This window comes from Apus apus, chromosome 1 (genome assembly GCF_020740795.1).
Source record: "Apus apus isolate bApuApu2 chromosome 1, bApuApu2.pri.cur, whole genome shotgun sequence".
In the NCBI taxonomy this organism is placed as follows: Eukaryota; Metazoa; Chordata; class Aves; order Apodiformes; family Apodidae; genus Apus; species Apus apus.
In genome coordinates, this window is record NC_067282.1 from 140,401,572 (window position 1) to 140,424,855 (window position 23,284).

Below are 23,284 nucleotides of genomic sequence, written 5' to 3' on the forward strand. Positions count from 1 at the left end.
GCTCGTTTAACATAACCCCAAGTAAGTCACTTACTTAGAAACTTGCCGCGTCGTGTGCCACGCGGGATAAGTTCTCTCTGGAGGTCAGGAACCATGGCGCCCTGCAGGATGCACCAGTGGCAGCTTCAGCGCCAACCTCGGCTGGGAGGCTGCAGGTCCCAACAGGTCTCCCATGTCTGGGTGAGCAGAAGTCTCATCGGTGGTTGCTCATCCAGAGTGTATGTTGGGTTTCCAGGCTTTCCCTTTCCTCCTGTTCCTGGGTGTCTGCAGGAGGAACTGAGGAGCACAGCCCACCCACAAGGGAGCTTTGTATGTCAGAGGATGGCCGCTGGCCCAGCTTTGCTCCATGTAAGCAAGCAGGAGAGTTTAGAGGTGACTGGTGCTGCCTCTCAGAGCTCTGGTGATGGGGGAAATGGTGCAGGTGACATAGGGAGTCCTGCCAACTGTGTGAAATAGATTAAGGCTCTGGGACCCCAAAACGGAGAGTCCCTGTGTGATTTTGCAGGGCACACCTGTCGACTCTTTACTGAGGAACTCCAGCCAGGTCTGAGACACCATGTCCTTCCCTTGCAGCTGCCACCAGACAGTCCCCAGGGACTGTTTCAAACCCTAGACCCCTTCCTCTCTCTCTCTGCCCCTAGGATGGGTTTGGCAGGATATGAGGTGTTAGTGAGGCTGTGTGGAGCTCCTGATGGCGTCTGTCTCCCTTTCTTTGTTCCCTAGAAGCTCACTGGTGTCTTTGGGGCACCCTGTTGCCCCTCAGAAAAGCCCCGTCTTGTGAGCTGCTAACAAACTGAATTTGCATGTGCTATGCAGAAGCCTTCAGCTGTTGTCTCACTAAGTTACTAAATTCAGGGAATGTTACCAAAAAAAACAGGTGTGAGGACTAAAACCATGGCTTAAAATAGCGCTGACTTGCAGGCTCCTTCCTCTATTATACAAACATTTAGCCTTTATAGAGGGATTTTAGGAGTTGAATGTCTAAGTCCTTTCTAATAAAATTTCTGCAGCAAAGATGCTTCACGAGACATTAAATTACATAAGTGTTCTTTTTATTAACATACTGTTTGTTCCTGTTAACACCTTAAACTAAAGAGCCAGCCCTTTGGGAGAGTGGCTAGAAGACTTTATGTCTGAGAGGGAGAATGTTGAATGCAACCCTGATGATGATGATGAGCAGGCATGTTGACTACCTCCCCTTTGTCATGTAATACAGATCACTTTCATTCTGGGTGAAGGGTTATGCTAACATGGATTTATTGTGGAGAAAGCCTACGTTGTCCTTAGTTCTGTTGGCACAGGTGGGGACAGTGTGTGCTCCCAGCCCTGTGACCTCTGTGCATCCCCACCATCCTTCACTGAACAGCAGGAAGGAGAAAGCACAAAGGAGGCTTTCAGAGGGGTTGTCCAGAGCCCATCAGAGCTGTCACTATTGCAGTCCCAGTTGCATACCCCCTGGGCAGGTTATGGAGAACCTGCTCATACAATCTGGCTGTGTTGGAGGCAGCACAGCTGTCAGTCAGTCAGAGTGCTTCAGCCAAGGCAGCAGAGGCAGTGAAAAGCTTCCTGAATTGCCATCAGTATCAATGTCCGAGGGGTTTCTGGAAAGAGTACAAATGACTCGGCATCTTTGCTCCAACTCTGGCAGAGCCCTTTGGCAGTGGTTTAAATTTAGTGATGTTCTCTTTCTATTGCTAGTCACTTTGACAAAAGCTGTTAGCCCCTGATAAATATCACAGTGCTTCTAAAGTAATCTCCAAAGCATTCCAAAGAGTACATTGACTACTGCGAGAGCTGGAACCCTGATTCTTAAGTGTCCTTGCAAATAAAATAAACCATAACATTGATGATCAGGATGAGATTTTAAAAGCTTTCAGAAAGTTAGGAACTCCATATTGGATCAGTAGCTTTCACTTCTTCATTGCATTTCTTTCAGCAGTTTTTCAAAGAACAAAGCAAGCAGTTAATCTGCCATTTTTAAATCACTTTTATTTTTTTTTTTTTTTTACTTTAATTTGCCTCCTATTTCTCCTCTCTCACTGGAAGATCAGGGTCACTTCTTGGTATGAATATATACATTTGTTTCATGTATGAAAGTTCCTGTTTCTTATTTTGATCCCAATTCAGGACAGAACTGTAAGGGAATCTGTGTAGGAGTCTAAATCACATGAGGTTGGGTAGTACTTTTATTGCTTCATTTTAGGTACATAATCAAGTGTATCTTGAATAGGGATGTTTTTCTAAACAGAGACATTTATGGTATCCCATGACTTCATATTTTCGTAATTTACTGATCTGGTTAATTAAATCCATATAATGCATACAGAGTATACAAGTTCAATCTGATGTTGCACTGTGAGATGCAACTGCCAACAGAAATAGAAATCTCTACATGAAGAAGATCACAGAATCACAGAATAGCTGAGGTTGGAAGGGACTTCTGGAGGTCATCTGGTCCAACACCTCTGCTCAGGCAGGGCTACCTAAAGCCAGTTGTCCAGGGTCATATCCACATGACTTTTGAATATCTCAAGGATTGAGACTCCATGACCTCCGTAAGAAACTTGTGCCAGTGCTTCGTCACCCACAGAGTAGAAAGCTGTTTCCTGATGTTCAGACAGACTGTGCACTGTTTCACTTTGTGTCCATTGCCTCTTATATCTTCTGGGCACAACTGAAATGAGCCTGGCTCCATCTTCTTTACACTCTCCCTTCAGCTATTTATATACATTGGTAAGATTACCCCCTGAGCCTTCTCCAGATTGAACAGTCCCAGCTCTCTCAGCCTTTCCTCCTAGGAGAGATGCTTCGGTCCATGAATCATATTTGTGGCCTTTTGCTGGACTCTTTCCAATATGTCCATAGCTCACTTGTACTGAGGAGTCCAGAGCTGGACAGGTGTGGCCTCACTAGTGCTGAGCAGAATGGAAGGTTCACCTTCTTCAACCTCTCTAAGCACAGCATCACTAGCCAGTCAAGGGAGGTGATTTTTTCACTCTACACTGCACTGGTGTGGCCCCATCTTGAGTACTGTGTGCAGTTTTGGGCAGCTCAATGTAAGAAGGACATCAGACTATTGATGTGTGTCTAGAGAAAGGCAACCAAGCTGGTAAAAGGCCTCAAGGGCAAGACTTACTAGGAGTGACTGAGGTAATTTAGCTAGTTCTGCTTGGAGAAGATTGAGTGGTGACCTCATTGCAGCCTGCAACTTCCTCAAGGGGAGGCAGTAGAGGGGAAGGTGCTGGTCTCCTCTCTCTGGTCACCAGTGGTAGAACAGTAGGAAATGGAATGAAGCTGCATCAGAGGAAGTTAAAATTGGACATTAGGAAAAGGTTCTTCACTGAGAGGGTGGTCAGTCACAGGAACAGGCTTCCCAGGGAAGCAGTTATGGCATCAAGCCTGTCAGAGTTCAGGGAGCATCTGGACAATGCTTTTAGTCATATGATTTAGTTTTAGGTTGTTCTGTGAGCAGCAGGGACTTGGACTAGATGATTCTTATGGGTCCCTTCCAACTTGAGGTATTCTGATTCTATGATCTACTTTGCCTAATGCAGCCCAGGATACCATTGCCTTCTTTGCAGCAAGGGTACATTGCTGGCTCATGTTCAACTTTGTGTCCACCAGAACCCTCAGGACCTTGTCTGCAAAGCTGCATTCCAGCTAGGTGGCCCCCAGAGTATATTGGTGGGCTCTTCCTCCCCAGGTGCAGGACTTTGCACTTCCCCTTGTTGAACTTCATGAGGTTCCTTCAGCCCATTTCTCCAGCCTATCCAGGTCGCGCTGAATGGCAACACAACTCTGGTGTATCGGCCACTCCTCCTAGTTCTGTGTCATTTGTAACTTGCTAAGGATACATTCTGCCCCATCACCCAGAGCATTAATTAAGATTTTGAACAGGACTAGACAAAGTATTGACCCTAGGGTACACTGCTAGTTAAAGGCCTCAACTAGACTTTGTGCTACTGATCACTGCCCTCTGGGCCTGGCCATTCAGCCAATTTTCAGTCCACCTCACTGTCTGCTCAACCAACCTGTACTTCAACAACTTCTCTATGAGGATCTTATGGGAAACAGTATTGAAAACCTTATTCAAGTCTAGGTAGACAATATCCATGGCTCTCCCCTTGTCTACCAGCCAACTGTTTCATCATAGAAGGTTACTGAGTTGGTCAAGCACAACTTTCCACTGGTGAATCCCTTCTGAGCACACCTGATTTTTTTTCTTCTTGTTCATGTACCTGGAAATGTTGTCCAGGATTAGCTGCTCCATCACCTTCCCAGGGATTGAGATGAGGCTGACCAGCCTGTAGTTCCCTGGGTCTTCCTTCTTGTGCTTTTTGAAGATAGGAGTGACATTTGCCTTCCTCCAGTCTATGGTTACTTCTCCCAATCAGCATGATCAATCAAAGATTATCAAGAGTGGCCTTGCAATGCCATCTGCCAGCTACCTTGACACTCATGGGTGCATCCCATCAGGCACCTAGACCTAGATAAAAAGTTGCTGAGGGGTTTCCTAGTCAAGAACAAATGGCATTGCCCAGCAAGATGTGAATCCTATAAATCTGAGATCTTTGTTCACTACTCTGAGTTATAGAGTGAACATTCAAATGTCTGCATTGCAGTCTCACTTGCACATGGGGCACTTAATAAAGTTTGTCACACCTGGCACAGGGGTCTGCTGGATAAAGCATAGGTTGCTTCTTGCAGAGGATGAACAATCCAGGCAAGTAAGGAATACTGAAATGTTCTTAGGAGATAATTTTCTCGTTTCAACAATTTCAAAGCAATAAATTCTTATGCCTGCTGCAGCTCTACCCAACCAAAAAGGATAATTTTTTTCACAACACAGACGTTTATCCCCCAAATGTGGAAAAATTGCATTGCTTTAACATTTCTGCTGTGTGTTTGCTTTATCAGGAATGGTGTTTCAGAAAATAATGAAAAGTCCCTTTTAGGTCAGTCAGCTGAAGGTCAATGAGAGGATAATAGAGCACAGAGCAGAGATGCTGTTTTTCTGATATACCAACAAGTGAAAGGAGAAGGTATGTCAAATCTGAACTTTGAAAACTCTACTGACTCAATGTGCTCCATTATAAGCTTGCATATAATGAACTGTAGTGGGTTTAGCATGTGTTTTAGACCTTGAGGAGGCTTACATTAAATGTGCAAGGAGGAAGAGCAAGTCTTTTTGCATTGCTGGGAGTGGTAGGGCATGACTACAACTGATCATATCTTACACAACAATTTACCTGTGATTTATGGAACAAAAATGTCTCTATATGACCCCTCCTAAGTATATAACATCAAAGGGATAGCCTAATCATAGACATGTGCAGTGCAGTGATACAGAGACAATTACGAGCTCATAAGGAACAAAGTATATTTTAAAATTACTCCCCATCATTTTCTTCTTCAAATGAGTCAGTTCCGACTTCTTCATAGTCTTTCTCCAGGGCAGCCAGGTCCTCTCGGGCCTCTGCGAACTCTCCCTCCTCCATGCCTTCACCCACATACCAGTGCACAAAAGCTCTCTTGGCATACATCAGATCAAACTTGTGGTCGAGCCTTGCCCAAGCCTCTGCAATGGCCGTGGTGTTGCTCAGCATGCAGACTGCTCGCTGAACTCTGGCCAGGTCTCCACCAGGAACTACTGTGGGAGGCTGGTAGTTGATCCCAACCTGGAAACAGGAAGACGAGAGAAGGCTGTAACGAGGCAAGAGCAGAAAGCAGTCCAAGAGCTGAAAAAATGTGACTGAAGTGACAGGTGCTGGGGTACAATAGTGCCCACTATCAAAACTAGGATATGGCCAATGCCATTAAAAATACTGATGTCAGAAACAGTGTGACACTTGGTCATTTAATGTCTGTATGATTCTTCTGTTTATATGTACTCTGGCAACTTTGTAGCTTGCTTATCAGCTACTCAGCACTGAACATTCAGTTTCACCAAGATACTCTAGAGAAAATAATACAGTTACAATATATAGTCAGTGGGGAGATACTGTATAGTATTTCTGAAGTGGGGAACATGCAAGATCTAAAACTTTACATACTGATTTTCCACTCGGCTGAACTTGCCCTTGAAACCTTGAAGAGAAACTCGTGGCAGCCCTGCTCACCTTGAAGCCTGTTGGGCACCAGTCGACAAACTGGATAGTTCTCTTGGTCTTGATGGCAGCAATTGCTACATTGACATCCTTGGGAACAACGTCCCCACGGTAGAGCATGCAGCAGGCCATGTACTTCCCGTGTCTTGGGTCACACTTCACCATCTGGTTGTTGGGCTCAAAGCAGGCGTTGGTGATTTCAGCTACCGAGAGCTGCTCATGATGTGCTCTGTCAGAGGAGATGATGGGGGCATAGGTCACTAAGGGGAAGTGGATGCGTGGGTAGGGCACCAGATTTGTCTGGAACTCTGTCAGATCCACGTTGAGGGCCCCGTCGAAGCGCAGCGAGGCGGTGATGGAGGAGACGATCTGGCTGATGAGGCGGTTGAGGTTAGTGTAGGTGGGGCGCTCAATGTCCAGGTTTCGGCGGCAGATGTCGTAGATGGCCTCGTTATCCACCATGAAGGCACAGTCCGAGTGCTCCAGGGTGGTGTGTGTGGTGAGGATGGAGTTGTAGGGCTCCACCACAGCGGTGGAGACCTGAGGGGCTGGGTAGATGGCAAACTCCAGTTTGGACTTCTTTCCATAATCCACGGAGAGGCGTTCCATCAGTAAGGAGGTAAAGCCAGAGCCGGTGCCCCCACCGAAGCTGTGGAAGATCAGGAATCCTTGCAGCCCAGAACAGGCATCAGTCTACAAAGAATAAGAAAAAGTGAAAGAACAGAGGCTGAAGAGGAATTAAAAGACTTCATGTACTACATGAGCTTATTCTGAGCTGAGAGAGCAGTTGTCAGCAATACACAGCATAGTTTTCATGTCAAGTTTTCTTGAGAAAGGGCTGGCAATAATCCTATCCTTTTACTTCCTTCACTGGCTGAACTTATTACATAAAAATTGGACTGTTACCTGTGGAGCTTCTATCTCTGATCTTTACACTTCTTTTAGTTAGTCTATCTGAAACAAGCAATGTAGAACCGCCTAATCCACCCTTCTGTATCAGTGTTTGGGCTCCAGGGCTGTGCTAATAATGAAGAATTACATATTCAGAACCACTTTTTAAGACTATCTGAAGGCATACAGCTGGGAAGTGAACTACTGGGCTTCTCTCCCTTGGACTTGTAATGATGCCTCTCTATGTCTTGTGGTCTTTTTTTCTGAAGAATTAGTATCATCTGTAGTTAAGAAGCTACCTATTCTGCTCATCTTTCTTCTGCAGAATCCCAACTGCTGTTTCAAAACTAATGGGACTTACCAGTTTACGGACACGATCAAGCACCATATCAATGCTTTCTTTGCCAATGGTGTAGTGGCCACGGGCATAATTATTAGCTGCATCTTCCTTTCCAGTGATCAGCTGTTCTGGATGGAAAAGTTCCCGGAAGGTGCCAGCCCGCACTTCATCTGCACATGAAAGAGAATTTGTGAGAGACTGCATGTCTGTGCCCCAGTGCTCACAACTTCTGTTTGTTGTAGGCATTCATGTGAGTTCTTAGTCACAGGAGGCCATGACCCCAAAACCCAGATGCTGACAGAAAAGGGAAAACTCTTTCCTTAGCATTTTTAAATTGTTGCATTCTGTTGATTTATGGTGTGACTTATATCCAGCCACGGATGTTGTTATCTTGTAAAGAACTTGTCAGTTGTACAGCCTGTACCCACAAGAGGACAAACCACCAGAAAAAAAAGTGTGAAGAAAATCAGATTCCCTCAGGTGCTCCAATTTAGAATCCAATTTAGAATAGAAATCCTTCTGTTTCTAGAGGGAAAATGTCAGGGTCTCACTATGGATCCAAACTGCACAGAAGCACTCTAAACAAAACCAAAAATTAAATGTTTTTTTCAAAGACAAGTCATACAAACCATATGCACTAGCTGTTAAACTGCTGAGGGTTCTGCTGTTCCTATGTTCATAACACCTATGAAGATAATATTGAGTCTTGACAGAATCTAGCGTTCTGTGACACGAGAAGATTAATTTTATGCCGCCTAGTGGTAGACCCGGATACAAAGAGTATGTGCTGCTTGGTACTAGTGGAGACTGGTGGCACGCCACGGTGATAGTAGGAAGAGTAAGCTCTTCTCTATTTTCCAGGTTTATTTCTCTACTGACCTACTACGGTTGGTTCCAAGTCCACCATTACAGCTCGTGGCACATGCTTCCCAGTGGCCGTTTCATTGAAAAATGTGATGAAAGAGTCATCATTGTTGGCTTTATCGTGCAGATCCTTGAAGGTGCCATCTGGCTGAATGCCATGCTCCAGGCAGAAGAGTTCCCAGCATGCATTTCCTATCTGAACTCCAGCCTGGCCAACATGAATAGAGATGCACTCACGCTAAGGGGAGAGAGCAGAGACAGGGTCAGAAAAAACACTGCATATTAGTCCTCCTTATTCCTAATGGATACTTTTTCCCAGTGTATTGCTTTTACAATACATGGTGAATTGTCACTGTCAGCACTTCGTTTAGTTGTTCAGTCCCATGACCACAATGAGACCAGACATATACACACCAGATACTGGGACAGTTCTTTAAAAGATCGTGATCTTTGCGCTGTGTACAGGAAAACTGGCAGGAAAAGAAAAACCAAACCAAATTAAAATCAACAACCAATTTCAGTTACACAAACCCCGCCTTGCCTCCTATGGGTTGGCTCTGCTGAGGAGCACATCCCAGTTTAGTTTATTTTTACTGCTGGCTGGAACCTGACACAGCCATGTGGTATCCTTCGACCTTATGTAACCCAAGACAGGTGATGTGTTTTGATCCTTTTACTCTCTGACAGCAAGCTAGGGTGGAAACTTGGAAGAACTGCTTTAAGCAATCACCTCAGGAAGTTGCTTCAGATTCTGTCCATTGAAGCAAATGTTCCTTCAAGCTCCTGAGCAGCTATTAATTTTACATTGGAGGTCCACTGCGTGGACATGGCAGTATCATTGCAATAGAGTGTGTTCTGCATGGCATTCAGGAAAGGCTGAAGGAGCTGGGTCTCTAGCTTGGAAAAGAGAAGACTGAGGGGTGAGCTCATCAATGTTTATAAATATGTTAAGGGCGAATGTCAGGAGGACAGAGCCAGGCTTTTTTCAGTGATGTCCAGTGATAGGACAAGGGGCAATGGGTGCAAACTGGAACACAGGAGGTTCCATGTAAATGTGAGAAAACACTTCTTTACTGTGAGAGTGACAGAGCACTGGAACAGGCTGCCCAGAGAGGTTGTGGAGTCTCCTTCGCTGGAGACATTCAAGACCCAGCTGGATGCCTTTCTGGGTGATGTACTCTGGGTGATCCTGCTCTGGCAGGGGGGTTGGACTAGATGATCTTTCAAGGTCCTTTCTAACCCCTAAGATTCTGTGTGATTCATTTGTATTATTTTGAGCATAGTTCCTGTGGTAGCCAGCGACTTCAATGAAAAAACAACATATGTAACACCAGGCTAAAACAGGCAGGTGCCAGTTGCACTTCACACTTGGAATACCGGAGCATTAAAGGACCTAGTGCTGGATTTCCTAAGCTCAGAAACAGAATTATAAAGCAGATATTTCTGAGTTAGTGAAAGGCAGTTTTGTAAGGAGAGAGTGGTTTCAGACACATAGAGTTTTTCAGCTTCAGTTTCTGCTTTGAGCAATTGTAATTATAGCCTTCTGAGCTCCATCTTTTTGATCTCAATGGTCCTGTCTACACTAGGGAGTAAGAATGAGTCAGGTCATAGTACAGTACACTGGCCTGTGATTGCCTGTGCTGACTGATAAGTGACACATGCCCTGGCACAGTTTTGGCTTATGCCAGTTCATACTTCTCCAGACAATGCCTGGGCACCATTCAGAGTACAATTCATTGTCAAGAATGGGTACCACTGAACAGCTCGCTGACCTTTGAAGAGGGAAGGAGAATTCAGATGCATAATAGGAAGAAGGCCATGCTGCCTGTCTTCAATGCCAGAGAATGGTCATTACTCATTTTTCTTTTTTAATACCTCATTTAGAGATTATCTAATGACTTAATATCAGTTTTGGCTGGTCAATTTTTTGTGGGTTTTTTGTTGTGTGTTTTGTTTTTTTTTTTAATTCTGTAACTGCTCATCCTGCAAAATCATCCTGTGACCTGTGAGTGAAATTCTTCTTTCCAAAAAAGATAAATCCTCAAGCAGAATATGTGACCAGCAGCATCCCTGGAGCAGTGTTTTCTTCACAATTGACATACATTTACATTTTAGAAACAGAACTAAAGATATTTTTTCAGAAGCAAGTGGATTTTTAGAAGTTACCTCTGCCCCAGTTAGTTTTCCTCAGAAGTTCAAATTAACATGGAAAGGCAATTTAAATATTTCTTTCAAGTACATATATTCTTTCTATTCAGTACTCATTTGTAAGTTGCTGACTCTGCAAATGCATATGCAGCAGTCCATGTAACAAGCTTTCAAGTGTACTTGCACAACCCTTTTTTTCTCAACAGAGTTGTGCAAAACTATCTGAGTTATTTGAGTATGTTGCTGTGGGGTTGAGATCTGGAGGATTACTCAGGAGACACTGAAGGCATTGTTGGGCTTAGAGAATTCAATTCATGCTAATTTTACCCAGGACAGGCTCCTGCATTTCTTTTAAATCCCAGTGTGAATCTGGTAAGCCCAGCAGCAAGGGAAGGTTCGTTTTAAACACAGCAGCGAGGTCATATGACTGTTTTAAAGAGTATCTTTTAGAGTAAAACAACAATTACAAGTCAAGCAGTGCCTGGAACCTAAAGGATTGCTTCCCTCTGTTCCTCCGATCAGTGGAGGAATTGGTCTGTTTTTTTCACAGATGGAACTAGTGAATGTTGCCTTAGAAAGTCAATATTGTAAAGTTTAGTACAGGGTTATAGTGGAAGACTGCAGAATTGGTTCCTTTCCATTTAGACTGATCTTTCAGCTGCACTGGTTTGACACAGTATCCCGATGCTGCCTTTTAAGTCAGGACTCTTACCACAACTCCTGCATTCAACTCCCATCTTCCCCTACCCCAGCATTAATTTGGAAATATTCTGGCAAGGAGAGAAGGCAACAACAGAAAGATTTCTCATTTTGCATGGTAAACAGCATTAAAATAGGTATCAGACTTTTACTAGGGAAGAGGGTGGGCTTCTTCAGAGTCACAGGCAGAGTAAGCTGATCTCAACACGGTATTTAAATTTGAAACTTACTCCAAACTCATGTTTCATATCCTACCACTAACGTACCAGGACCTGTCTTAGAAACTGTTGAGCTGACCTTTTATTTACCAAGAGACCATAGAAAGGGCCAAATCCTTTGTGAAACTAAGCCTGGGACAGATTTGATTCTATTAAAAAAAAAAAAAAAAAAAAAAAAAGCAAAAAAAAAAGCATACTGACTTAAGTATTTACTGTACATAGGCAGACTTTAGTCTTCCAGGTATTCCCAGCTATTTCTGAAACGTACTCACTACCCTAGGTCTGTCTTAAGGCACGGGAACCCTGTGGAAGTGTGTATCTTGCCTGTAGAATGAGTGCTCTAGATTCAGACCTGCAGCTGTACTGGCAGAAAATAGCTTAGTTCTCTGCACCAAAGGAAGACTCAGTGCTAGAAATAAATTTGGGTACAAGGTGTAGTAGATTTTTCACATTCTAAGAGGTTTTGGGAGACTTCTATAAATTTATGATAAACCCCCAAAGATTAAGACCAAAGGGGTCTTTTTTACTTAGTTAAATGCATACACATACTGAAACATTCCTGCATTCCAGAAACATAGATGTATACACTGCATAGCTATGAACAGCTATTTGGGCTAAATTAATTTTAAACAGACACAAAAGTAACTACTTTGTTTTATTTCTTAAAAAAAAAAATATATAAATATATTATCTCAGATGAAAAAGAATGTGTGTTGAGAAAATATAGTCATAACAGAAAGTACTAAAAAGCTAAGACTTCAGATCTAATTTGTCTTTTAACTAATTAGAGACCCTTTGAAGAAAACACTGATTCACTATGCCTTACAGCTCCAGTGAAATTTCCTGACATTCCCATCCTCTTACGTGGTAATTGGTGCGTGAGATCAGGGTTTTGTGGCACAAACCACTGATAACAGCAGCAGATCCCCCTGCCTTCCCTCGCCCATGGCCCTCCCCATCCCCGTTATGACCGGTGTTCCCACATTCCCCCTTACCATGGTGTCTCCAGTGGCGTTTCCTTCCCTTCCAGGTCAGCGCTGACAGGTCTTTGCAGGAGCCCTGCTCTGGGCTGCAGGGCAGGGGGGCAGCCTGGGCCCAGCACTCAGCACCTGCTGCTGCGCTTCAGAGCCTCAGCGCGGTGGGGAACAGGTCACAGACTCCGCCAATCTGCCTGTGGCATCACTGCCTCCTGCCCTCCCCACCACCCTGCGTATGCAAATTCATCCAGACAGGCAGGGCTCAGATATGCCCCAGATTTCAAATTTAGTCCTGCCTCGTTTGGCGTGCTTATTAAATCTGAGAGGGGCCGTGTAACACGCTGTATGCTGTACTTTCTAACACCTGAGTATTATCCATATATGTCACCTATAAGACACATACCGTCCCAGTTCCTTGTTCTGTCAGGACATACACGTTTAGATGAAAATCACCCCTAAATTCCAACACGGAAGACCAAGAGGGTGTAAGAAAGCAAATGAATGAAAAAGAGAAGGATAGAAGAAAAATCAACAAAAACAGATAACTGGAAAGTAAATATAATTACCATTCTGAAGCATGCTCTACCATGGCTCCTAAATGCTGCCCTGACTTATTCTGTCCTTACTCCAGCTGCCTCTCTGTTCATGTTTCATTTTAATTCTATTGCTTCTCTTTCTGTGTACAGTCATCTGGTCTGTCAGCACTACAGGGCAGTATTCAGGACAGAGTCTAACTCATCTGTCCAAACACAGAAAGAAATTTGATTCTTATTGCAGTGCCTATTGCAAGACATAGCTCGAGGCATTACACTGAATTAGGGCAGTTGCCTCCACCATTTGTTTGTTTGCTGCTTCTGCACTAGCTCAGCATTGGAAAGCAGCAGCTTCTCAGTGGAGAAACCCTCATCTTTGCAAATCCTTGTTAACAAAGAGGAAGGCAGACTTAATTGCTTGAATCTGAGTATTATGTATCCCTAGACATGAGAAACATTATGTTTATTATAATATTTAATCAGTAGAAATTTAAATTCACAATTCCTTTATTTTAGGTTAGTCTACTTTGACATGATTATATTAATAGATTGTTCTTCCATTGTTGGCAACCAGATCTAAGGAGCTTCTCCTTTAACTAATGCCTACTCTTTAACAGTGTGAAGTAGTTAATACAATTTTTTATAAACTTACATTTACTTTGCCATAGTCTTCATTTTACTGATCTTTACATAACCCTGCAAATCACCACTCTTTGCTTTTGGTTAGAAAAAGCTACAGATATTTTTTTCCAGAGGAAGAATTCCCATAAAAATTTCTGTCTGCTGCTTTGTTTAAGCTGAGTGCCACACTCCTCTAGAAAACCATGAGATCACTGCTTTGAGGATGAGGAATACGTTTTTCTAATGTTCTTCTACCAATGGAACTGGTAACATTCCAGCCAAGCTCCAGAGTTCCAGGCAATTTGAAATATTAAAGCTGATGTGGAGCTCCGTGCAGAGAATCGCCTCAGGAAAAAGTCTCACAACAAATACTTTGAGCAGTCCTCCACCCAAATCCTCTTAGGCACTCTTTAAGTCAACATGTCAGATCTAGCAGCTCCAAAACCTGCAAGAGATCTGTGAATTACTAAATGATTTGCAATTTAGTCCATTGCTGCATTTTCTCTGCTCTTCCATTGCTATCTTCCTTTCTTCTGAAATAGGCAGTGAGAGCACCTCTGGGAGTCAGCGTTTATCATTCCTCTCTCAACCCCACTCAAAATAAATTGTCCCAGGACCTGCAGACTCACTAGTGTTGGGTTGCCACTCTGAACGGAGTCTGGGTCATGCATCACCACTCAAAAACTTCCAGGGAGAAGGGAGAGATGGAGTCTTGACTGGTGTCCTTGGCCAGAGGGACTGCAATGGCTTTGTCTTTTCTCTCTAGAACTGATTGAGCCTGAACAGGTTACTGTTTCCTTTTTCACAGACACAAAGCCGGGAAAAAGGCCTTTGCAGACTTGCTTTACACCAAAGACAATGCTTGCCTTGAGATAGCCCATGGACACAAGTGCTGGAAATACATGCTGGTCTGGGGTGATGGCCAGACACTGACATAATAGCCCTGAGGAAGACTTGGGCATATTGTTTTTCATGAGGTGTCCTTACGTTGCTCTGTCCACCCATGTTGCAGAGTGCTTAGGCAGAAAATCTTCAGTCTAGATTTAGAGGGTAGCTTGAAAGCACAGTGTGGGACTGTGCTCCCAGGTACTGGTGAGTTTTGTTGACTCCGAAGTCCACCACCAGGCTCTACTCCATACAGACATGAGGCAGATATAGCCTGGACCTGGATTCTTGGGAAGAAAGTGATCTTTCTCAATGCTGGCATTCCCCTTCTGTGGGCAGATGGTGAGCTTGCAGGGGCACCTCTCTGTCCTGCATGGAACAGGCTTGAGACATATCCTGCATGTGTGGAGGGTATGGTCAAGACCTGCCTACTTCACCCTTTACCTTGCAACACTGCTAGATGATGACGAGACCTAGATAGGTCTGACTGTAAAAAAGTTCAGCCATGGAGTCCTGAGGTGTGCAAATAAATGAACTTGGCAGAGATACTAGAGTGGTTTTGCTGGTACTTTCAGAGGGCTTGTGAATAGCCCATGCTCCTTGGGGTGATGTGCAGCCTGCATGCAGCTGGGATGGTGTGGATATGCTCAAAGGCCTTCTTGTGTGCACATGAACTGGGTGCTGTGCCATAGCTGCCCTCCAGAGCAACGCAACAGAGAGGCTGATTTGAGAGTTATTATCTCAGATTGTTCATGATTCTATCAAGATCAACCTCCTAGGGTTTTTTCTTTAAAACCCTTAACACTGCCACACAAAAACCTAAGCCCTTATTCTCAATTTTAAAATAGATGCATCTCTGAAAGTAGCAGTTTTGAATAATCTAGATCTTGGAAGTACTGTCCACCAGATCTTAGGCCAAGAGAACCACCAAGTCCTCTGATTTCTCAGTTTTGTTCTGACTAGAGATCAAAATATGTCAATAGGTAGATGCAGGAAAGTTAACTTCTTTATCTCCTGCCAGATATACATCACTCCCTACAGATAGGTTATCTAAGAGGCTTGCCAATAGTGCCAGAATTATGGATTATTTTATGCAATGAGAGAATTGTCAGAGTTGGAAGGATCACCTAGTCCAACTCCTCCGCTAAAGCAGGATCACCCAGAGCACATTACTCAGTGCAGCATTCAGAGAAGGGGACTCCACAACCTCCCTGGGCAGCCCCTCAACCAGTCATGTACCATTATACAACCTTACAAAACTCTGCACCCCTAAGAAGTTCTTAGGGGATCATACAAAAGCCACTTTTGCATCTTTCCCTGTATCCATTCCGTCACTCTGTTGCCACCTACTGGGAGAACTGACAGCATCTCCTTGCAGGTACTTCGAAAATTAGCGTGAAGTCCAGTATTTCAGCATCTGCATAGAACTCTGCTATATTGATAAAAGATTGGCTTTCAGGTATATCCCCGAGAGAATTGTGCTATGTATTTTAAAAATTACTATTAGATAAAAATGAAGCACATCTTGGGATACAGTTTCAAAAGAGTTATTTCCTTTTTTGTAAGAACTGTCATACATAGAAATGTTATATATCTGTTAAAAATTGTGGAATTAGATCTGGACTTACAGAATTATCTTCCCCTAATATATCAATATTCCCATAATATATCGAGTTCAGAACTACAGTTACTAATATAAAAAACAATCATTACTTTTGCAGGTAAAAAGGCAAACTACATCAGTGAAGTTAACTTGACGTGCCTGCTTTTCCTTATGACCTCTTAGCAATCCTAATACAAACTGAGCTACCAGAAAGGGGACAACGTTCCTCAACAGTTTGGTTGAAACATAATGCATTTCTGTAGCCCAGCTGGTGTTGTATGTGCTGAATATATATTTCAGTGAAAACATGGCTATTTTTTTTGTTTTAAAGAAATCTATTCACAAAAAATCAATAATAAATCCAGTACTAAAATAATACTGGTATACATTTAGTCTGTCCTCCATCCTCTCCAGGATGTCTTCTCATCAGTGCCAAGGGAAACCTTCCAGATAACCATAAGCTCATAAGCAGGTCGGACACACATGGCGAGTTATCTTTTTGCTGTTATCTTTCTCTTACTTTCCCTCCCTCCTAAAGAGACACACACATACACCACTTTTTCACCACTGGCCCTGTTCTGCTTATTTTACACCTTTATTTAGCAATTTCAGCTTTAGTTTGTATCCCCAGTAAGCCAACAGCCCCTTCACTTTCTGTTGTTGTCTTAAACTCAAGGGGAGGGGGTCCCCAAAGGTCCCTTTAACTATATGTAGCTGTAGCTTCTCCTGCCCTTACCTCATTAGTTTAGACAGAGGTTAGGGTTGGCCAGCCACTTTTCCTGTTCCACTGTCTGCAACATCCAACAATTTCTCTTGCTGTTCCACCAGTTTAACCTCAGGCCATGGCTGGCCACGTGCCTGCCTGCACAATATATTGTTCTAAAATCTGGAAATATACAAAAATATCTGTTACAAAGACTTAAGCTGTGAAGTCATAGCTGGTGTTCTTAGACGTCTCAGCTACAACTATCATACACATTTTTTGTCATGGTTCTGATTTATGGTGATCTCAGTATGTCTGATGAAGCTGGTAATGCTTCTGTCCTGCATGCCACAAGCTCATCATCTTAACACCCTTGACTGTCATAGATGTTGTTCATTTAGCAGTTGCAACAGAGCTGTCAGCATTCCTGTGCCTCTAGAACAATAGACCAATCCAGTTATGACTGTTACACAGTTGCTGCACAAGTACAGTGTGCTCTAAACTCCTGCTGAAGCTGAGAGTACCAAATTGTGCTCCTACTTATGATAGCTGGCAAAATCACACCTCCTAACCACCCTGCTCTATGTATTCTGTAGAAGCAAGGGCTTTGGGACAAGCTGTACATTCTTGGCACCAACAGAGCTCTCACTGCATCTTGCAGCTTTACAAACATTATGTTTCAAATTTGCATGAAATAAAGACTGAGCACTGTAGGTAACTTTTCCTTATGTAGTGTAGTGTCCCTAGCAATTACCTGAACTGTTTTGAAACAGGAGTTCCTCAAATGACATTACAGCTACGTGACTGTATCTTTGCATGGAATAAATTACAGTATAAATGAGAGACAACATTTCAGGATATATTAGCAAAAAAAAAAAAAATGAAACCTGTCATACTCTGAGGCATATTGACTAATGATTAATCAATGTACAATTCATGTACGATGAATTTAATGTCCTGGGATCTCATAGTGGAGAATTCATCCTGTCTATAATCTACTAAAATGGTAATGGACTAGGTATGCAAGAGCCAAGTGGAAATGCAGGCACATGAAAAAAAGACACACAGAGACATTCTTATGTCCAGGAAATGGGAGAGTGAATTTTAAGATTCCTTCATTTTAAGATTCTACTTGATTTTCTTCTTCAAATGAGTCATATTTCACTTCTTCATAGTCTTTCTCCAGGGCAGCCAGGTCCTCTCGGGCCTCTGCGAACTCTCCCTCCTCCATGCCTTCACCCACATACCAGTGCACAAAAGCTCTCTTGGCATACATCAGATCAAACTTGTGGTCGAGCCTTGCCCAAGCCTCTGCAATGGCCGTGGTGTTGCTCAGCATGCAGACTGCTCGCTGAACTCTGGCCAGGTCTCCACCAGGAACTACTGTGGGAGGCTGGTAGTTGATCCCAACCTGGAAACAGGAAGACGAGAGAAGGCTGTAACGAGGCAAGAGCAGAAAGCAGTCCAAGAGCTGAAAAAATGTGACTGAAGTGACAGGTGCTGGGGTACAATAGTGCCCACTATCAAAACTAGGATATGGCCAATGCCATTAAAAATACTGATGTCAGAAACAGTGTGACACTTGGTCATTTAATGTCTGTATGATTCTTCTGTTTATATGTACCATGGCAACTTTGTAGCTTGCTTATCAGCTACTCAGCACTGAACATTCAGTTTCACCAAGATACTCTAGAGAAACGAATACAGAAAGTTGGTTCTCAGTTTAAAGTTTTCATTCTTAAACCAATCATTGGTATGACAAATCATTTTCCACTGCTAATGTCTGTATTATTGTTGAAATGTTGTTTCCCAACACTGCTATGCAGCCAGTGGGGAGAGGCTGCATAGTATTTCTGGATAAAGGTGTTGACTGATAGATGCCCCCGTATCAGCATTTCTTTTATTAATTGTATTGGGTTTTGTATTTCCTTAGATACGGATGGAGCTTCAGAAGGAATGCTCACTGGCTTTTTCAAAATTCAGGTCTGAACTGAATACATTTCACATTCCCACTTAGGTAAATATTTAGGAGTCTATACCAATGGGATGCCTAAAATGAGGAAGGGCACATTTATACATCTGCATCTTTCTTAAGTTCCTTCACCTCAGAGATGGGGAACATGCAAGATCTAAAACTTTACATACACATTTTCCACTCGGCTGAACTTGCCCTTGAAACCTTGAAGAGAAACTCGTGGCAGCCCTGCTCACCTTGAAGCCTGTTGGGCACCAGTCAACAAACTGGATAGTTCTCTTGGTCTTGATGGCAGCAATTGCTACATTGACGTCCTTGGGAACAACGTCCCCACGGTAGAGCATGCAGCAGGCCATGTACTTCCCGTGTCTTGGGTCACACTTCACCATCTGGTTGTTGGGCTCAAAGCAGGCGTTGGTGATTTCAGCTACCGAGAGCTGCTCATGATACATTTTGTCAGAGGGGATAAAGGGGGCATATGTTATTAAGGGGAAGTGGATGCGTGGGTAGGGCACCAGATTTGTCTGGAACTCTGTCAGATCCACGTTGAGGGCCCCGTCGAAGCGCAGCGAGGCGGTGATGGAGGAGACGATCTGGCTGATGAGGCGGTTGAGGTTAGTGTAGGTGGGGCGCTCGATGTCCAGGTTTCGGCGGCAGATGTCGTAGATGGCCTCGTTATCCACCATGAAGGCACAGTCCGAGTGCTCCAGAGTGGTGTGTGTGGTGAGGATGGAGTTGTAGGGCTCCACCACAGCAGTGGAGACCTGAGGGGCTGGGTAGATGGCAAACTCCAGTTTGGACTTCTTTCCATATTCAATGGAGAGGTGTTCCATCAGTAAGGAGGTAAAGCCAGAGCCGGTGCCTCCACCAAAGCTGTGGAAGATCAGGAATCCTTGCAGCCCAGAGCAGTCATCAGTCTAGAAATCCAACATGAAAAGTGAAAGAGTAAGTGAATGTATCTGTAAATCACGTCCTTGTATAGAGATAGCAACACCCACACTCAGTGCACAGCATAAATATCAGCAATTTTCCCAGAAACACTATTTGTTTTCCCCTGTAAAACTCAACCTCAAGTACCAATAGAGTAACAGATTTTTTTTTCAATAATAATAATAATAATAATAATAATAATAATAATAATAATAATAATAATGCTACAGCAATATTTGAGGTTTTCCATTTAAGTCTTCCACTCTTATGAAAACTAAGATGGAACAATTAGGACCTGCATTTGTCTGTTTTGAGCAAGTGACCATATTAAAAAAGCTAAATGACAGCCACCATAAAAAAAAAATAAAAAATTACATGGTGCTTATTAGCCCTCCCACCATTCTGAGGTCTTGTTTCCAATGTAATAGTACATACCAGCTTACGGACACGATCTAATGCCATGTCAATTTTTTCTTTGCCAACAGAGTAGTGGCCACGTGCATAATTATTTGCTGCATCTTCCTTTCCAGTGATCAGCTGTTCTGGATGGAAAAGCTCCCGGTAGGTGCCAGTCTGTACTTCACCTGAAGGAAAAAGAGAATGCATAAGCTTGGGAGAGCTCATTCATCAGGGTTCATAATGTGTACAAAATAAATGGAGTATTTTATGTTGGTAGAAAATGGTATGGAAGATCTGTATGTTGAAAAACAAAGTACAGAGCTGAGGAGATGTTCTCAGATGTTCTCAGTTTTGAAAGAAAAAAAAAGAAGGATGTGGACTCTGCTCCAAGTGCAGGTTGCTGTGTTATACAAATGAATTCATTTGTGAAATGAGGGCTGTGCCATGCTATGCAAAAACTTCAGCTCTATATACTGATCAGGTGAAGATTCATCAGAATCTTTGGGGGAAGGACTGCATGAGTAGAACAGTGGTTTCCTCTGAAAATCTGTCAGGATGCTTCTGTTGTCTGATTCTTCAAGCTTCTCTCTTACATCTGAATGTCAGGCAAGCATTTTCCATGAGTTAGAAAACAAAAGTATCACCACAAAAAAAGACCAGAAAGGAATCTCTTTAAGAAAGTTGTACTCATAACCAGTGGAGGTTTAAACAACAGTAAACTTTTTATTTTATTAATTAGGAACAGAACACACATCACGCAGTGCAGTCCAGTTTTTATATTTTCATTGAGAGTAACAGAGCTTTTAGTAATACCTGGTATTAAAAACTTAAAATCTGTACATTTTGCCTGCATGTTGGGATCATCCCTAACAGTAAGGGGCACTGTCCTGCTGTTCAGTGATCTGAATGTTGGTACTCAGAAGAATTAATTCCTTTCTATTTTCCAATATTATTTCTGTACTGACCTATGACAGTTTGGTCGAAGTCCACCATAATAGCCCGGGGTACATATCTTTCAGAGCTTCTCTCTCCAAAGAATGTGGCAAAAGAGTCATCATCGCTAGGTTGGTCGATGAAGGTGCCATCTGGCTGAATGCCATGCTCCAGACAGAAGAGTTCCCAACATGCATTGCCAATTTGAACTCCAGCTTGGCCAACGTGAATTAAGATGCACTCGCGCTGCAGGAGGACGAGAAGGAAAATGGTGAGAAGAACAAGTGAATATCGTAAGAGTCTATAAGCTGATCTTACTTCAAACTTGAAATCAACCAACCATTACAAGATTTTCCACCAGTCTGAAATGAATGGAAAATATTCTGACACTTGTTTTCAAATAGGAAGAAAAATATTTTGCTGTTTGTAGATAGAAACAATCACAACAGCTAGAGATCTGCAGCTGTGCCTACTCACAGTGTACAGTACACAGGATCTATTTGTAAGTACACATACATCCATACAGATAGAAAAACTGTGTATAGGTACACAAAATAAACAACAGTAGATCCTAGCTAAGGAATATGAGCCAAGTGCAGTTATCCAGGACATGACACAGCTATGCAGCCTTATTGTTATATAGATAAAGCAAAGGGAATGAAGTAGCTTCTGATCTCTCCCCTTTCTGTTGAACAAGTGTGTTGGACAGGTGGAAAACAGGTTTGTAGAATTGAAAGCAGCTAGAATTTAAGTGCCTTTAGTACCTTAACTAATTTCAACAACTGATAGTTTCAGCCAGTTCTCTGGGTACTTCTAATTCAATGTAACATGTGAAGAGTTAGCTTGATACTCAAAAGGACTTGGCACTCTTGACATGTTAAAGTAATCTCCTGAGAAATCCTTCTCATACATACACTTCTTGTAACCATGGCTGTTCAATCAATAACCAGTTTCTGAAGTGTTACTGTGTCATGCACGTAGCTGAATAACAGAACTCTGAAACATAAAATACTGTATCATATTCTAAAAGGAAAATAAGCCTCTCCTGTAGATTTCTATGCAGACTCCCAAATACTGTGAATTTAAAGGTTGTCTCAAAAATATTCTTGGTATATTTGAGTAAGAATTTTTTTTGCATGTGATTCCCTTCCAATCTTAAAAGTATCTAGGGACAAGTCCACATTTCTTTGCTCCTCATTTTAATACTCACACACAAGTAGGAAAAGGCCATTAAAACAGGGTTAAATATACTGTATTCTGAGTACATCCACAGTAGCTTCTACCCAAAAAGGAAAAATAAGTTCCAACCCCATTCTTTTCTGCATATGACTTCCCTTATAATAAATTTGTTAACACAAATGTGACTGTACATATTGGATTCTAAATCTGCTTATGAAAAAGCTAATACAATCATTTGTACACTGTGAGAAACATTTGTTGCTCCCAAAACGAAGCAAAAAAGGTCACTACAGCCTTTCCACCTTTACTCAAATCTTCACCAGAGTAGCAGGAAACAGAAGGCCAAACTCATTGCTCAGCATCTCATTAAATGACCTCATTCTTTTCTTACCATGGTTTTTCCTGTGCACTTCCTTTCTTGATTGGTAGCAGCAGCTTTGGTTACTGATTGTTGTGCTGTTGTTATACAAGCAGTCTGGTGCAAGGTGGCAAGACCTGGCAGTGGCTCCACGGCATCACAGTGAAGGCAGGAGAGGTCATAGTCTCTGCCAGGCAACCGTCCCATTCCACCCACTCGCTTGTTACATCAGGAACTTGCTGTCACAGGACTCAGCCCTAGAGTCTGTTCTTAAGCAAGTCTTCCCAGTTAATTCTCCAACTTAAACCTTGTGGGTTTGTTTGTTTACAAAAAAAATATAATTATTATATATATAATTTTATATATATATATAATTCTGGTAGTAGTAACCAGAATGGTAACACATGTGGAGCATCTTCTCAAATAACTGGTTTCCTTCTTAAAACTCTTAACAACTGGTGAATATGCTACTGGTAACTCATTTAAAATATTATCAACCATTTCATAATTTCTTCCTCTATGCTTTCAAATGATGGCATAATTTCAAAGTGGCATCTTTCTGACAAAGGTGGCTGTAGATGAATGGTAGAGAGAGAATCAATTTGCCTAACTTCCACTGACTGAAACAAGCTGGAGAACAGGTTGAACTGCAAGGATTTCCACTTGACTATTTGGCCATCTGTATACAAGGTGCGTGGGATTATCTTGTCTCCTGGTGCTAAAGCACCAAACCTCATCTTTCTGCCAGCCAATCCTCATCTTTGAGACCTCTGTTCATCATATTATAGACAAGGGGGGCTGTTCTTCAGCCCTTCAGCTGCCTTACATTATGGGCTAATACAAGGTTTCTTGTTTCTGGTAAGAAGATGGAAAAAAAAAATAATAAAAAAAAAAAGTCTCATATCTGGAATTACTAGCAGA

At 42.7% G+C, this 23,284-nt stretch overlaps 2 protein-coding genes and 1 long non-coding RNA gene across 3 annotated transcripts; 1 reads left to right on the forward strand and 2 right to left on the reverse strand.

The window, feature by feature from the left end:
• Positions 1-2,168: 2,168 nt before the first annotated feature.
• Positions 2,169-12,457, reverse strand: LOC127380030 (tubulin alpha-8 chain). Its single transcript, XM_051608425.1, has 5 exons — positions 12,263-12,457; positions 8,218-8,440; positions 7,360-7,508; positions 6,120-6,800; positions 2,169-5,678 (listed from the first exon to the last, which is right to left on the reverse strand). The coding sequence occupies exons 1-5, from the start codon at positions 12,263-12,265 to the stop codon at positions 5,391-5,393; spliced, it is 1,344 nt and encodes a 447-aa protein (XP_051464385.1). The 5' UTR covers positions 12,266-12,457; the 3' UTR covers positions 2,169-5,390.
• Positions 8,882-21,000, forward strand: LOC127380034 (uncharacterized). Its single transcript, XR_007888413.1, has 3 exons — positions 8,882-9,122; positions 19,980-20,055; positions 20,913-21,000. It is a non-coding gene; the product is annotated as an uncharacterized LOC127380034 (long non-coding RNA).
• On the reverse strand, positions 17,479-23,212 carry LOC127380029 (tubulin alpha-4 chain-like). Its single transcript, XM_051608424.1, has 5 exons — positions 22,397-23,212; positions 20,859-21,072; positions 19,930-20,078; positions 18,801-19,481; positions 17,479-18,000 (listed from the first exon to the last, which is right to left on the reverse strand). Exons 1-5 carry the CDS (start codon positions 22,568-22,570, stop codon positions 17,710-17,712), a joined length of 1,509 nt encoding a protein of 502 aa, XP_051464384.1. The 5' UTR covers positions 22,571-23,212; the 3' UTR covers positions 17,479-17,709.
• Between the last annotated feature and the right edge of the window lie 72 nt (positions 23,213-23,284).

What these genes read in the sequence shown, in the direction of transcription:
- LOC127380030 (XM_051608425.1), bottom strand. An exon ending in TTGATCGTGTCCGTAAACTG is followed by an intron (nt 6,801 to 7,359) that starts GTAAGTCCCATT and finishes TATTCTTTGTAG; the next exon opens with ACTGATGCCTGTTCTGGGCT. An exon ending in GGTGCCCAACAGGCTTCAAG is followed by an intron (nt 5,679 to 6,119) that starts GTGAGCAGGGCT and finishes TCCTGTTTCCAG; the next exon opens with GTTGGGATCAACTACCAGCC.
- LOC127380029 (XM_051608424.1), bottom strand. Translation starts at nt 22,570, where the DNA reads ATGGGACGGTTGCCTGGCAGAGACTATGACCTCTCCTGCCTTCACTGT. An exon ending in AGTGCACAGGAAAAACCATG is followed by an intron (nt 21,073 to 22,396) that starts GTAAGAAAAGAA and finishes GTCCTCCTGCAG; the next exon opens with CGCGAGTGCATCTTAATTCA. An exon ending in CTTCGACCAAACTGTCATAG is followed by an intron (nt 20,079 to 20,858) that starts GTCAGTACAGAA and finishes TTTTTCCTTCAG; the next exon opens with GTGAAGTACAGACTGGCACC.